The 17,146-nt window shown below is 40.5% G+C and overlaps 1 protein-coding gene across 3 annotated transcripts in view; it reads left to right on the forward strand.

The window, feature by feature from the left end:
- col19a1 (collagen, type XIX, alpha 1) overlaps positions 1–17,146 on the forward strand; it is a 422,382-nt gene that overhangs the window by 61,625 nt on the left and 343,611 nt on the right. For all 3 annotated transcript variants that reach the window (XM_087979446.1, XM_087979452.1, XM_087979458.1), the window contains exons 5-8: positions 2,703–2,826; positions 5,312–5,587; positions 5,781–5,861; positions 8,184–8,282. In XM_087979446.1, coding sequence (XP_087835572.1) covers positions 2,703–2,826; positions 5,312–5,587; positions 5,781–5,861; positions 8,184–8,282 — 580 coding nt within the window. The remainder of the gene's footprint in view (positions 1–2,702; positions 2,827–5,311; positions 5,588–5,780; positions 5,862–8,183; positions 8,283–17,146) is intronic.

Below are 17,146 nucleotides of genomic sequence, written 5' to 3' on the forward strand. Positions count from 1 at the left end.
AGGCTGTTCCTTCGCTTCATGTTGATCCTATCCACACACAATTGGCCTGAACTTCTCACTGCCCAAAGTTTCTGAACCAAAATTCTAAATGCCTCAATCCAGAGTCTAGCAAAAGACTAGAAGAAAACAGCAAGCCAGGCAGCATCAGGAGGTGGAGAAGTTTCTGGTATAACCCTTCTTCAAGACTGGGGGTGGGTGTATTGGGAGCTGCAGATAAAGTGGGTGGCAGGGGTAGGGTGGTGAAGTGGAGATAGGTGAAGACAGGTAGAGGGTACAACCTGGTTGGTCAGTGGAAGGACTGAATCTGGTTGGTGAGAGGGAACAGTAGAAGGAAGGGGGAGGGGCTCAGAAGGAGTTAGGGGCTGAGAAGGGAGGTTATTTGAAATTGGAGAACTCAATGTTGAGTCCTCCAGGCTGTAGGCTGCCCAGGCGGAAGATGAGGTGTTGTTCCTCCAATTTGTAATTTAGTTTGTTGTGGCAATGGAGAAGGCCAAGGATGGTCATGTTGGAAAGGGAGTTGCAAGCGGAATAAAAATGGGTAGTGACTGCGAGGTCCAGTCAGCCCCTGCAGACCCGGCTGAAATGCTCGGTGAACCATTCCCTAAGTTTAGGTTTGGTCTCCCTGATGTAGAGATGAAGACATCTGGAGTGCCTGATATAGTAAACTAGGTTGGAAGAGAGGCAGGTGAACTTCTGTCTCACCTAGAAGGACTGGTTGGTACCTTGGATGGAGGTGAGGGGGCTGGTGTAGTGGCAGGCTTTGCAAGGCCTGCTGGTACATCACTCCTGAGTATGTCAGATTTGAGAGAGGATACTAGCAATGTCAGAATGTAGCAATGCATTGGGAACACACAGAGATAGCGGCTATTCATATCTTGCACTTGTCATTGGAAAGGTTATTTTCACTAGGAAATGTGATCTACATTTTCTCAGTTTCAGTTTTGTAGATGTTGCTTCTTGCTGTTGGCTGATAATCTTGTGGATCAATCACCTAATTGGATAGCTCATTTGAAGAGTCAGCCCAGGCACAATGGCCCAAGTGGCTTCTTTCTGTGTTATTTGATTTTATTCTATGATATTACTTCCCACGACAAAATGCTTCATTTTTAATTTTTTGCATCATTTAAAAAAATACATTTTATTCATGGTTTTACAGGACATTACAAGTAGGAAAAGTGGAATGTAAAATTATCGTCAGCAGTAACAAAAAGTGGATAGTTGACAATGAAATTGATAGCCCAGTAAGTCAATGTAATGTTCTTTGGAAGGTCATTGTATTATTGCTTTTGATACCAGTTGTTTACAGAAAGTCATAAAAACTTGTAAGAATGTGGAACTATTTTTCCATCAGTAACCACTGTATGGTGTGTCCAATGGATGGTTAATCAGGAACAACTATTTACACACGGTCGCAATCCTTCTCTGACACCAAAGACTAACTCTATGGATTCCGTTGGGGAGCACAGTAGGATAGTTTAGGCATGGGACTGCAACATCACCAGCTCAATTCTCTGGTCTACACTTTGTGCATGTCGCTTCTAACTGTGACTGTGTAATTTTTTTAAAAAATTCAGTTTTCTGTCCAAAGGCAGATCTGAGGTACACAGCGTCACATTTTGGGCCAGATGGCAGATCCTGAATTGAACCCTAGCTGCAGTGGGCTTCAGACTCCATGATACTGACATTAATCTGATCCAAGCCAGTTGTGCAAACCAACCAGCCCTGAAAGGAATCTAACTTGCTATGGCAACATACATTTAACCTGCACGTTTGAAGCCTGGAGCTTCTGGATAGTGTGGTTGAAGTTCCAATTTCCTTCCATCTCATGGCTAAGCAGAAATTTCTCCTTCTCTTACTGACTGCCATTGTGTGTGTTGGAAGGATTTACAGATTGCTAATCCACATTAGCAATCTGTTTGGCCACATTAAGGATACTCCTTCTGTGACTGCCAATTTCCAGAGGAAAGAGCTTTGGGATGAAGCATTCTCGCTATGTTTCTTCCAGTGCTAGGAAGTAATTTCCAGAGCAGATAAGAATTTTTAAAGCCTTGAATACAAACAACATTGAGGGCGCACTCCCAAAAGCTCCTGTCCTTGATTAATTAAAATGCAAGCTTAATACAATCCGTAAAGAAATTGTTTCGTGGGATATTTACACATTGCACTCCTAATTAACAGAATTCTAACCTGATATGCTGTTGTTACATAGACCTGCCTTCATGACAGTCTTTGAGCCAGAAAATTTCCAGGATTCCAGTATTGAAATAAAAGCTGATAATCTATCACTATCCGTTCATTCATAAATTCTGCTTAAAGCACATTTCTCTCTCTTTAAGCCACAAGCTAGTCATTCCTGAAAGATTGTACGCATTGGCTTGTGATGAACAGAGCTAGAGAGTCATAGGAACAAGAAAAAGCCCCTTCAGTCCCTTGAGCCTTTTCCACTACAAAATTAGGTATTGGGCAATTTCTATCTTCCCTTGGATTTACCTGCCTTGGTTCTGCAACCCATCAAGACCTTTGACCAACAAAAAATCATAAATTCAATTTTGAGAACTTCATCAATGAATGCAGTCTGTTACAAATTGGTTTGGACATCCAATGAAGCTGTATCCTGCTGGCACGTTTTAGACACAAGTTCTTTCTATGAGCTTTCTATTTAATCCCTTAGTTGGAAACTGATTGTTTATGATTCGTTCCAGGCAGATTTTTCCAAGAGGATTGCCAGCAAAATTTACTTTTGTCACCATATTTCGCCTGAAAAGAGCCACAAGGAAGGAACATTGGCACCTTTGGCAGATTACTGACCAATCTGGTGGTGTACAGGTAAACCTTGACTGATGTGTATAAGATCCTGAACAGTTTTGATAAGGTAGACATTGGAAGGATGTTTACAGTTTTGGGTCAGTCCAGAAATAAGGCTCACTCTTTAAAAATGAGGGGTCACAGAGATTAGGAGAGAGACTTTGAAGTTTCTGCCTCTGAAGGTGATTAAGGAAGGATTATTGACTGAAATTGATAGATTATTGATGGAAAAGGGATCAAAGATTATAGGAGGGTTGGTGGGAATGTGGAATTCAAAACTCAAACAAATTAGCCATTATCTTATTGAATGACAGAGCAAGTTTGAGGAGCCAAATGGCCTACTTATACTCCTAATTTGTTCCATCAACCCTTCTCCAATAAACAAAACTCACAAATTTAGAAATCTGAACCAGAACCACAAATTGATGGATAGCCTCAGGAGGTCATTGGTTTCCATGAAGGGAATAGGTAGGGTTAAGGTTTCTACTGCAAACCCTCCTTCTCAGCACAGTTCAATTTGAGCTGCTAGTGAGAAGTTGTTGGGTGATGCAGGATACAGTGGAGGTGGAGTGGGGTAGAAGAATGTTCAAACTGAATAGTACATCAAGAGACCAATAATGGCTTCTTCAGTGATGCAGATTCTGAGTGTAAAAAGGCTAGGGAGATGGCAAGGCCAATGGATTGCTAATGAATAGTAGTCAGAAAGAGTGAGCAAAGTTTAAGAAGAGGAAGCAGAGTCAAGGAGTGAGAGGAGTCTTTCTCTGGCTATCTCATGCTCTCTCTAAGCTTTAGGGAGTCTGTCTGATGAGTGTCTCTCTTATTTTCTTCTAATTTCTTGAACTGTTTCACCTCTATGTTTTCATTCGCCAAGGTACAATGTTTTAAGATGCCAATAGCTAACAGTTGTATGAGCCTCAGAGGGAAGGAAAGTTTGCAATTTTAATCCCTGCCTAAATCAATTTATTTTAACTCGGTGAATACTTGCAGTAGAATTTCTGATAGGGGAGTGCTTTAACTGCAGTTTTCAGCATTCATCTGCTAATACTGTTATCTCTAACGGCAATCCTTGTGGGACCAGAGGACATAATCTCAGAATAAGGGATCACATATTTAATATGGAGATGGGGAGGAATTTCTTCCTTCAGCGGGGAGTAAATCAGTTGAATTTTTTACTGCAATGGGCTTTCAAGGCTGAGTAATTAGTTACATTCAAGGCTGATATAGACAGATTTCTAATCAGCGAGCAAATCAAGGGAAAAAGCACAAAAGTGAAATTGAGGATTATCAAATCACCTATGATTTTTTAAATAGAATCCCTACAATGTGGAAACAGGCCCTTTGCAAAGTAACCCACCCAGACCCATTCCCCCTCCCTATTATCCTATGTGTCCCCCTGACTAATGCACCTAACCTACACATGCTTGAACACTATGGGCAATTTAGCATGGCCGATTCACCTGACCTGCACATCTTTGGTTTGTGGGAGGAAACCAGAGCATCCAGGGGAAACCCACGCAGACTGAGGGAGAATATGCAAACTCCACACAGACAGGGACCCTAGGCTGGAATCAAACCGGTGTCCCTGGCACTGTGAAGCAGCAGTGTTAACCTCTGAGCCATTTCACTGAATGTTGGAGCAGACTTGATGCATTGTATGGCAGACTTCTGCTCCTATGTCTTATCAGCATGCCATCCAATTGTGTGATTTTGCTCGCAGTGAGTGTATATTGATGAATAACTCAAAACTCACATGGCCACTCAAGCAGTGTGCTGGGGATAAGAAGACCATCAAAAAAATGTGAACCTTTTTTATATTGGACAAGAATTGTCAATGTTAAAAATAAAATGAGAAACAGTTGTTATATTCTGGGCCCCTGATTAAGCTGTACTTATTATATTATCATAGCTATCTGCTCACCACACAGCTGGCCATTCTTTAATGTATAAATCTGTACAGGAAGCGTCATCCGTCCTTGGAGGACACCATAAGTCCAATCCTGTCCATACTTGACAAGCCTTTAGTGAATAGTAAGATGTGGAAAGTATAGAGTTATCGGAACAAGAGAGGTCATTCAATTCCATCAGCCACCTCCTCCATTCTAAATCATGGATGATCAGCACCTTAATGTAATTTTGCCACATTATCTCTATATACCTCAATGTCATAAGCAAGGATAAGGCATTACCATGTGTCCTCCTTCACCCACTGCCTTGAAATTCATTTATATCATCCTCATTGCCTATCTGAGCGATATCTGATCTAAAACAAAATTCAACCGTTGAATCAACTGGAGCCTCACACAGTAATATCCAACACAACAGAAGTCAGGGAGCTTTTTCATAGACACGGATAGAATTAACCCCCATTCCAACCTCCATCCCACCCAAGTTCCTCCCCAGTAAATTTCAACAATTGCCCTGAGTAATTTATCACAAGAGCTCACACAGGACAGGAGTTGATTATCACTGTGTCCTCGGGCTAATCATACTGCTATTCTTCCTTTAGGTGTCTATTTCTATCAATGGGAGCAGAAAGCTGGTGGAATTCAGTGCCATTGGGAGTTCTGGAAATAGGTTGCTTTTGACATTTAAGAAGCGGGAACTTGGTTCTCTGTTTGACCGTCACTGGCACAAGCTCTCAATCAATGTGCAATCTGGGTCAGTGTCCCTTTACAAAGACTGCAAGCTGGTTGACAGTCGACACAGTGAAGAGATAGGAAACATCGATATCTATGGGAAAACTACAATTGGAGTACGTGTTAGTGATGGGACACCTGTCGATGTAAGTAACTCCAAACCCACCAGAGGATTTCAATTTTTTTTAAATTAAGTTAAGTGATGTACCATTTTCTCTTATTAAGATGGGGATCAAATGGCATTTAAAGGAAGAGTTCATAATGATAATTAAATTGATTGGTTGAGGCAGGATGGGAAAGAAAAATCTACAATAATCTGTTTCTGACCTCTTTACATAGTTTGATCTTCAGCAAATAATGGTTTACTGCAATCCTCAACTGATAGAACTAGAGACATGCTGTGGAATGTCAGGGGGCCAGGTAAGGTTTTCAGTTTTATTTTCCAAGCCAATGTTTTAAGGAGGAATTTACACCATGCCTGCTCAGCTTACTGTATCATGAAAGGATTGCTGATTTGCATTTATTTGTCAGCCTGTGATGCAGATATTGACATGTATAAGATGCAGATGGGTGGGAGCACCAGGATATTGAAATGCAAGTGAGATTTAAAGACATGAGGGCAACGTAGAAGCATAAAAACAAAGAAACATAGAAACCTAGAAAATAGGAGCACGAGCAGACCATTTAAGCCTTTGAGTCAGCTCTGCCATTCAATATGATCATGGCTGATCATTCAACTCAATACCCTCTTCCTGCCTTTTCCCCATACCGTATGAACACTTAAGCCCTAAGAACTATATTTATTACTTTATTGAAAACATTCAATAAAGTAATAAATTCCTGAAGAAGAACCAGACCTGCTGTAAAATGAGCTGCCTTTTTGATTGGGATTATAGATAACATATCCACCACCATTATTTTTATTCTGTTTTCAAAGATGTTGAAGCAATGCCAGTGTCTCTACACTGCACAGATTCCTGAACAAGATTCCTGAAGAAGGGCCTGTTGCCCGAAACGTCGAATCTCCTGTTCCCTGGATGCTGCCTGACCTGCTGTGCTATTCCAGCAATAAAGTTTCAACTTTGATCTCCAGCATCTGCAGACCTCACTTTCTCCCTGAAAACATTCAATGTTTTGGCCACAAGTGCTTTCTGTGGCAGAGAATTCCACAGGCTCACTACTCTCTGAGTAAAGAAATTTCTTCTTTCCCCTACCTTAGATGGCCTACCCTGTATCTTTCGACTACCACCCAGGTTCTGAAACCCCCCATCATTAGGAACATACTTCATGAGTTTACCCTGTTATAATTTTATAGGTTTTTATGAGATTCTCCCTCCGAAAGAAAGAATTGGCTGTGTGGGAAACAAAAATGCAATGAACCAAATGTTAAATCTGAAGAAGGAGAGGACAAGAAATTAATTGGAAGTATTGGGCATCACATTTTAGGAAGGATATGAAGACAGTGCAGAGGGTACAGAAAAGATTCACAAGGATAATTTCAGGGGTGAGAAACTTGAGTTACATAGACTGCAGAAGTTGGGACTGTTTCCTGGGAGATGAGAAGACTAAGAGGGGAATTATTAAAGGATTTAAAATTGGGAAGGTGCTGGATAGTGTAGATAATGAAATACTATTCTCGTTCATGAAAGAATCAAATTTGTGGGAAAGAGGTGGAGCTGATGGAGAATGGTCCTGGCTGTGTCAACATTAGACACATTACTCTTCAGGTGGTTTGCCATTTATGGGGCCCAACTCTTGGAAGTGAGCACATTTGGATTGTGTTAAAATCTGGCCTGTGGAATCACATTGAAAAATTTGAGAGTAAAGGAAGCTAGTGAACCAGACCTGCTGTAAAATGAGCTGCCTTTTTGATTGGGATTATAGATAACATATCCACCACCATTATTTTTATTCTGTTTTCAAAGATGTTGAAGCAATGCCAGTGTCTCTACACTGCACAGACTGTGATGATTCAACAAGGCATCTAACCCCATCACCTCTCTCAAATGAATGAATAAAAAAAGTCTTTCAATCCTCTGCTAATTTGAACATTTGTTTGGGATTAATGCTGTACAATTAAACTCCACTTTCAACATGGCCTTTATCATAAGAATTTTTAAAAGGAATGCTAGTTCATGGATAAGAAAAACAATGGGAAATCATAAACCTGAGAAGGGATGGGTAATGTAGTGAGATTCTAGAGATGGTTTCTTTTCATATGTCAACAATGCTAACTTCATAATATACATTTATGTTACATTAATGAAGATAATAGCTCCATTAGGAAACCAGATTAGAAAAGAGTTCAGAATTAACGTGGGTATCAAGACTGCAGTTCAGATTCTCCGATGTGTTCACCCGGTTGGCTATGTTCCTCTCTGGGACTGGACAAAACATCTGAATGTATGGTAAAAATCATCTTTATCCTCAAAAACAACCCTTCCCCGAGAAGGGGGAGCAATGGTGCAGGTGGAGCCTGAGATAATGTTTCAAATCATATTTATTAATTAACATAGTGTAGTAAAACCATTGGATGAACACATGCCTCTGACTATCGGCTGTGATAGTTTAGAAGCCTCGGTGTGATATTGTTGAAAGAGAGGTGTACTAGAGGACAAAATAACATTAGCAGGATTAATCTCAACTGATGGGAGTAAAAAGATGCCAACAAATGCAGAGACTGTTCATGATATAACTGCTTATTGAGTTGATAAATGAAGCATAAAATTTTAACACTTGCAGTGCTCATCAGAAGATGGCTTCTCTGATGCTAAGGTGACATCAAACAATCTTCTCAGACAGAGATCTCCTCAATCAAAACTGAAAACTGACAGTCAGAAGGTGAGACTCTGGGATTTTGGCTCTGGATCTAACCCTAACCTTGACCCTGTCCCCATCCCTATCTCTATCCCTAACCATGACTGCTTGGCAATGGTTGCAACTCAAGTTGCATTTCTTTCAGATATTAGCATTCCAAGAACTTTACTGGGAAAAGCTTGAGACCAGAGCAGACTCACCAACTGATGAATAAAATGACCAACCTGGTGCATTGAGCTTGACAGAACAGTAGTTAGAACAGCAGTTTGTGGAGATGAGTGCAAGTCTAGCAGTGAAGTCCACATTTTATAATGGGTAATAACAAGCTGACCTCTACTATAAATGTTGACCTTTCACTTGATTTGTTTCAAGTTAAAGAAATCATAAACAAATCTCCAGTGGATTTTGAAATTCTATGGTCGTGTAATAAAAGGAATACTGAATTCATCCAGGATTTGTTTTTGGAGGCAAAGTATGGGAAAGGATTTATCAAAATCCAAGAGTCTGTTATAAAAGATTTAATAGCAGTGCACTCGACAAACAGTGACAGGACCAGATAGAGTCAGCACGCATTTATGAAGGGGGAATCATGCTTGTCAATTCTAGAAGTCTTCAAGAATGTAACCTATAAAGTTGATAAGGGGGAGCCAGTGGATTGCATAACACTTCAATCAAGTTTCACATAAGAGATTAATATGTGGCATTATAGTGTAATCAGATGGATAGGGAACAAATGGGTGGGCAGGAAACAAAGTGTAGGAATAAATGGGTAATTTCCAAGTGGCAGCTGGTGACTAGTGGGGTACCACAGAGACCAGTGCTTGGACTCCAGCTATTCACAACTTATATTAGCAATATAGATAAGGGAACTAAATGCAAAATCTCCACGTTTTCAGATGACACAAAACTGGACAGGAGGATGAACTGTGAAGAAGTTGCAGAGATGTTTCAATGTTGTTTTTCATGAGATTAGATTCTCTACAGTGTGGAAACAGGTCATTTGGCCCAACAAGTCCACACTGACCCTCCAAAGAGTAACCCACCCAGACCCATTCCCATCTTTTTACCCCTGACTAATGCACCTAACACTATGGGCAATTTAGCATGGCCAATTCACCTGACCTGCACATCTTTGGATTGTGGGAGGAAACCCACAGGGAGAACATGCAAACTCCCACCTGCCAACACCCAGCCCATATCCCTCCAAACCTTTCCTGGCACTGTGAGGCAGCAGTGCTAACCACTGAGCTATTGTGCTGCCCTGCAAGTTGAGTGAGTGAGCAAATGCATGGCAGAGTCAGCATAACGTAGTTAAGTGTGAGGTTATTTACTTTGGTATCAAAAACAAGAAATATTATCTGAATGGCAAAACATTAGGAAAGGAGGAGGTGCAACAAGAGCTGCTTGTCCTTGTACATAGTCGCTGAAAGTAAGTATGAAGGTTCAGCAGGTGGTGAAGAAGGCAAATGGCATGTTGGTCTTTGTAGCAAGAAGATTTGAATACAGGAGCAGGGATATTTTGCTTCAATTATATCGTACCTTTTTATGACCACACCTGGAGTGTTATATGCAGTTTTTCTCTCCTCATCTGAAGAAGGACAATCTGGCTAGGGAGGGAGTTTACCAGATTGATGCCTGGGATGACAGGAGTGGCTTATGAAGACAGACTGGATCAGTTAGGACCCCATCACTGGAGTTTAGCAGAATAAAGGATCTTGTAGAAATCTATAAAATTCTATTTGACAAGGTAAATGCAGGAAGGATGTTCTTGGTGACCAGAGATTCAAGAATCGGGGATACAGTCTGAAGAAAATGGGAAGGCTATTTACAGCTGAGATGAAGAGAAATTGCTTCATCCAGAGAGTAGTGAGCCAGTGGATTTTGTGGTCACAGAAAACAGTTGAAGTCAAAACTTTGAATGTTTTCAAGAAGGATTTATATATAGTTGTTAGGTCTAAAGGGATCAAAGTGTTTGCAGAGGTAACAGAAACAAGATACTGAATTGCATGACCAGCCATGATCATATTGAATGCCTAAGCAGGCTCAAAGGGCCAAATGGCTTACTGCTGCTCCTATTTTGTAAGTTTTTATATGGCTGTAGATGCTAAATAGACCCATTCTCACATTTGTATTCCTGCTGGAAGTGAGGTTTTCAATATAAGTGCGATCCAGAAAAGAATATTTTGTTACTTTTATGACACAAGAAGTCCCAGTACCTATTCTTGGATCCTGAGATTAGTTCCATGGTGATTACAAAATGAGAACGTAGAATAATGATGTTAACATCAGAGGTATGTATAATGATGATTTTTTTTTATTCATTCATGGAATGTGGGCACCACTGACTGGGTCAGCATTTAAATGGGTATATGAACAGGAAGGGTTTGGAGGGATATGGGCTGGGTGTTGGCAGGTGGGACTAGATTGGGTTAGGATATCTGGTTGGCATGGACTAGTTGGACCAAAGGGTCTGTTTCCGTGCTGTACATCTTTATGACTTTGACTCTATGTCCCATCCTTAATTGTCCAAACAGCAGCTAAGAGTCAACTGCATTGCTATGGACCTGGAATCACATGTTGACCAGACTGGGTAAATACTGCAGATTTCCTTTACCTAAAGGGTATTAGTGAACCAAATGTGTTTTTCTTTACAACAATTGACATAGACTAATGTTTAATTCAAGATTCCTTGTCAAATTAATGAATTCAAATGTCACTATTTATTAGCCTGAAGTTCTTGAATTATTAGCCCATTGTGCCACCATCTCCCCCGATGTAATATTGGGGTCACAAAATTAGGTAAAACAGACTGGAAAGCAACAGACTTCTTGCAGAAAGTTTTGGGGACTTCAGCACTTTTTATTTTGGAAGTCTAAATAGAGTTGAACTCCAAACATGCAATCAAACGGACAGGATTAGACAGAATCTAATCTTGCTCACCATGCTTACAGCCAAACTATAACAAGTTTTGCTTTGTATTGCATGTGACATGGCTGTTCAGCAGCAGTGGATCATGGAAAATAAAAAGATAGTCTTTGATGAGAAGTGAGATGATTATTGTGTCTGTGTTTTGTCAATATGTTCAGAAAAGTGCAAATCTAATCATTACCACTTCAACGTTAACAAAGAACAAACTGTCGATGTACTCTGCTTCTTTATTGTCACAAATACTGAACACTGACCAAAATAAACAGAGATACATGTTCTTTTACTATTTGTAGTTGGATGGTAAGTTACATAATGGTCATTATGAAGTGAAGATCACTTCCTTTCATTGGTACAGTTAAGTAGATAAGCCTAAGAAGTGGGGAATACTTGGAGGAGAGAATTTAACTCTTCATCTCTTCCATGTCAGACTGGATGTTAACTCCAGAATAACAATACACAATTTAGCAACAGCACAAAGAGCACAGGAAGCTGACTCCACATGGGATCATGCACCACTGTCCTGCTCCTCCACTATCCGGACGGATTGGAAATCCACATTTACCTTTGGTAGAGCTCCCTCAGTGTCAATGCAGAATCACAGGGTGGTGTTTGTTTAATAGGTCCAGTGAAGCATAGCCAGTGTGACAGTGGTGAGAGGTGTGGTGGTGAGTAGAGGACTTAATTACAGTTTCCCAGTTTTGGGTAGAGATTATGAGGTAAAGTGGTGTGCCGACACTGGAGCGACAAACACACTGCCGATAGACAGGAATCTATTTACCATTGATTTGCAAACAGCTTACACTTATTAATTGGGAAATACTGCAACTTCCATCCTACCTTCAAGACTAAGCCAGTGATTCACGGGCAGCTCACGTCCATCGTTCCAGACACCTGGAGAAGTGGTGAACGGCAGATAAGGTTGTTCAATGTTTGGAGCTGAATAGCACAAGGGAGAAGACTAGTAGTTGCTGTATCAACTCTCATTGCTTTTTCAGAAAGTACAGATCCAATCAGAATCATTTGCAATATAAATGCATTTTTCCTCCTCTCCTTCTAGATACTGAGGAAATAATCTTTAATCTGTGCCACCCTGAATGTAGAAAGAGATTTTGGTGCTCAGTCAAAATGTCTCATAATTTTAAGCAAATCTGTTAAATTTTTCTTTAACTTCCCCTGTTCGAAGGGGAACAATCCCATCATTTCCAATCCCTAATCCTTCTGCTATGCTTTGTGCCCTCTTCAAGGTCTTGACATTCTGCCTAGAATCTACTTAAACTCGAGCTATACATTATTCATTGGCCTTAGGTTGGAGAGTGAAATTTAAACAGTAATTACTTAAGTGCTGACTCTTTATCCTTCTGTGTGTCCATCTTCATACTTTCCTTTTTAATTTTTTTTTGTTGATCTTGGAGCTGTGATGACAGACACCAGCAGATGGTTAGCTCCTGCTAACACACCATGTAATGAGACTGGTATTAATTTCAGGACTTACATTAATCACAGTTACAGAACTTTTATGTTATGTCATTAGATCAATTAAATGAATTCTATGCCATAACCCGATAACCTCATAAGTCAGACAGTGGCAACGTCAAAGCAAATCGAACTGGAGAGAGATACATTGCACGGTCGAGTAATTTGGATAATGTAATCCCAAAAATGGAAATTGACTTGAATAATGATTCTCACAAGATCCCTGAGAGCTGAATAAAACTATTGAAGTTTTCAGTAACAGTTATTTTCTGAACTCATGGTTATTAAACAAACTTTACTCCTTTGCCTTGAGCTTGTCTTTCTGATGGCTGTCACAGTATATTCACCCTGTGATGTCAGCTCCTTCCACAAGCATGCAGGTTGATGCTATCCACTATGACTGCTACGAGAACAGGTGATCTGGCCTAGGAGGTAACACTAAACTTAGAGGAATTTTAAACTGTGAGGAAGAGAGTGTAGAACTCCAAAAGGACATTGACAATTTGGTGGAGTGGGTGGCAAGCTGGAAAATAAGGTTCAATGTAGAGAAGTTGAGGTGATGCACTTTGACAGGAAGAATATTAAAAAACAATTTTAAATAAGGGGTGCAATTCTAAAGGGATTACAGGAACAGAGGGACCTGGGAGTATATGCACACAGATCATTGAAGGTGGCAGGACTGCTGAGCAGATAATAAAACATGCACTGTGCTCAGATTTATTAATAGGGCATAGATTACGAGAACAAGGAGGTGATGTAGAACTTACACGAGGCACTTATTAGACCTCAAACATAAAACAAACAAACTGAAGATGTTGAAATTTGAAACAAAAACAAATTGCTGGAGAAACTCATCAGGTTTGACAACATGTGTGGAGAAACTGAGTTAATGTTTTGAGTCCAGTGATTTTTTCAAAACTGGTAGCACCTAGGGAAAAGTAGTATTCACACTGGTGACAGGAGAGGAACTGAGGTGGTGGAGATGTTTGGCATGGGGAAAGAATAAGCAGAGAGGTGGAGGTGGAATTCAGAGAGAGAGAAAGGAAAAAGGTTAGGCAGACAAAAGGATTGTTGATAGTAAACCAAGCAAGAAGAGAAGCTGGATAGATAATGGTCATGATAAATGGATTAAAATGGGTTGTCTGTGCTGAAAGCAATCCATGTCATTTCAGGAGCTGTGGTATGGGGTGGGTAAAAGGCATAGAAGGAGCTGATCAGGCTATAAGATTATTTAACTCAATATGTAGTCCTGAATGCTGTCAGGTTCATCAGCAGAACTTGAGATGTTGTTCCCCAGCTTACACTAAGCCTTGTTGGAGAAAGCCCAGGATAGAAATGTTGATCAGCAAATATGGTGGTATCTGGTAGTATCAGGCAATTGGAAACTCGGGGTCTTTTTTGTAGACAGAATATAAGTGTTCTGCAAAGCAGTTACCCAGTCGGGTTTTTTTGTCTCCTAAATGTAGAGGAAACTACATTTTGAGTGTATACAGTAGACTAGATTGATTGAAGTCTAGACAAAATGTTACTTCACCTGGAAGGTGAGTCAGAAGCCTTAAAAAGTGAGAATGGAGGAGGTGTTGCAAAATCTATGATTGCATGGGAAGATGCCATAGGGATGTGGGGCAAGTGTTGGGAGTGGAGTAGGAGTGGATCAGAATATCCCAAGGGGAAAATTGTCCCTACAAAATGCTGAGGGGAGCAGAATATTTGTCTGGTGGTGGCCTCCTCCTGAAGGTGGTGGAAATGGCAGCTGATGATCTTTTGGATGCAGGTGCGATGGAAAGTAAGGACAGGGAATCCTCTTGGTGTTGTGGGAAGGAAGAGAATGGGTGAGAGCAGAAGTCTGGGAAATGGGTTGAATATGGCTAAAGGCTCTGTCAATCATGATAGTAAGGAATCCTCAGTTAAGCAAAAAGTGGACATTTCTGAGGCACCATATGAAAGGTAGCATCATCAGGACTGATGCAACAGAGATGGAGAAATAGGGAATGGGATGGAAGCAGTGTGTTAGGATGTATAATGGCAGGGAAGGAATGTCTAGATTCTCTTAGAAGCAACAGGTGTAACACTACATATGACAATACCAATAAAAACATATGTTCCTGCGAGTCACAAGTCGAATGGCCAGTTATTGATGTGAGGTCTCTGGGGTAGGATGTGGGAAATCTTTTGTGAGATGCTTGACTCCGAGAGGTCAATTAAGTATTACAGAAACTTCTTAAAAAAAAAATAGACTGAGGAATGGTATAATAATTCAAATTAATTAGCATTTGTTAAGAATTTAATGATATGGGCTAAACAGCATTTGATTAATTATGAGAAGAGATTAATTTGATTTGAGATACCATATTTTGATCTCTAAACCTTTCTGTCATTTTCATGATTCTCAATGAAGACTATTTTTTACATATGATTTACACTATTTTTGGCTAGGGCAGGTGCGGTCGAGGAGAAAATATTGTTGGATGTGTAATGTTGGTGCTTCCTTTGCAACCAGGAATTATATACCAGGTAGACAAATGGCAAATCTGAACAGGTACACATGATTTAGGATGTTCACACCTCCACAGCCTGTTTCAGATTGAACTCAAGCTCCATCCCTTCAGGTCCCCAGACCAGCTCTTTTAAAGGGGCAGCACCCCAAAACATGTTGATTCAGCAAAAAAGCTTATCTACGCAACTCTTAACCCAGTTAAAAGTTTTCTAAGTGATCCACAGAAGCTGTCTGTAGTGCGACTCAGACTCAGCAGAGAGATTGTTGTCAAGCTTTGCAAAGTGTTTGTATTTTATTTGACAGGGTTCTTAATGACACCAATTATCTTGCTCGCTTGAGCTTCACACATTGAGTCTGTGTGTGTGTGTGTGCTGGAAAATCAGCTCTGCACCCAATTTGTAAATTTATATGTATCTATATCATTAAATCTATCATATTCAGCTCTTGATTCTACATTTGGCAGGCCTGCACTACTGCCCTAAAAAAAGTTCTTTTTTTCTGCTAAACCTTCCCTTAAATTATGACTGCCACTTCAGTAAAGTTGTACTCTTGGAAGTTGATCCCACGTGTAATTGAGTCCAGCCTGCAGCCTGAGTATCTTATTTAAATCAATGCTGGGGGCAGAGGAAAATAATTGAATTTACTTTATGGCAGTTGTACTGGCTTCTACTGCAGATTTGCTTGAAGTACCTCAATACCAGAAAATTCTGACAGTAACATTCTCCCCTTGACGGTTGCATGGAGAGCAAAGTGCAATGACAAGTGACTCGCTCTTTGTCCCTTTCTGATAGTGTGTGGAGGTGAAAAGTGGAGGAGGGGGTGACGACAGTAATGTTAATTTCACAGCAGTGAGTCAGTGACATAAAGTTAATGTCTCAGATTCTGCCGATGTTCACGTAAACTGGTGTTGTATAATGTTCCTTGTTTCATATTGTGATTGTTCCAAAAACATTATTTACCTTATCAAAGATCTCTCTCTCTCTCTGTTGCCTATCAACCTCTAATCTCACAACATGAGCACCACGCCCCCTGCTGAGCCCTGCTTTTGTTCACACTATTTAGCATTTCTGATATGTTGTATAAACTGGCCTGATTTTGTCCAAACCTAAATTTTTAGCAATGTAATTCTTCACCAACTGGTTCATCTACTGACTGAGCTGATCAAGGACATTGTTGCTGGACTTGATTGGTGGCAGATGGTGAGTGAACTAATAAGATGGAAAACCATGCTTGACCTCATCCTTACCAATCTGCCTGCTGCAGATGCATCTGTCCATCACAGTATAAGTAAGAGTGCAATCACATGATCCTTGTGGCGGCAAAGTCCCATTTTTACATTGAGGATATCTTCCTTCTTGTTGTGGGGTAACATCACAATGCCAAATGGAACAGACTTTGAACTGGCAACTATCTAGCAACTCACAACTGGCATTCACAGGCTGTGAGCAGCAATAGAATTATTCTCCAGCACAATCTGTTAACTCATGGCTTGGCATATCCCCCATTCTGATATTACCAACACATCAAGGGATCTGCTCTGGTTCAATTTAGAATTCAGATGGGCATGCTAGGAGCACCTAAAAATGAGGTGCCAACCTGCTGAAGCTTCAAGCCAGGACTACTTGCATGCCAAACAATAGGAAAGGTCTGTGTTAAAAATTGCTGGGCGATCTTACAACCAATGGATCAGATTTGAGTTCTGCAGTCCTGCCATATCTAGTTGTGAATTTTGTGGACACCTTTAGCAATGACCTAGATGCTCCACAAACACCCCCCTTCTAAGTGATGGTGGTGCTTCACACATCAGTGCAAAATACAAGGCTAAAGCATTTACAACAATCTTCTGCTGGAAGTGCAAAGCCTTAGTTTCCTCCAGAGTTCCCCAGCATCACAGATGTCAGGCTTCAGCTGATTTTTATTCACTCCAGTTGATATCAATAATTGGTTGAGGGCACTAGATACTGCAAAGTTAATTTCCACTCCCCCTCCC

The sequence above is a fragment of the Chiloscyllium plagiosum genome, unplaced genomic scaffold (assembly GCF_037043375.1).
Source record: "Chiloscyllium plagiosum isolate Xiang-an unplaced genomic scaffold, Cpla_swu_hap1 HiC_scaffold_3, whole genome shotgun sequence".
NCBI lineage: Eukaryota > Metazoa > Chordata > Chondrichthyes > Orectolobiformes > Hemiscylliidae > Chiloscyllium > Chiloscyllium plagiosum.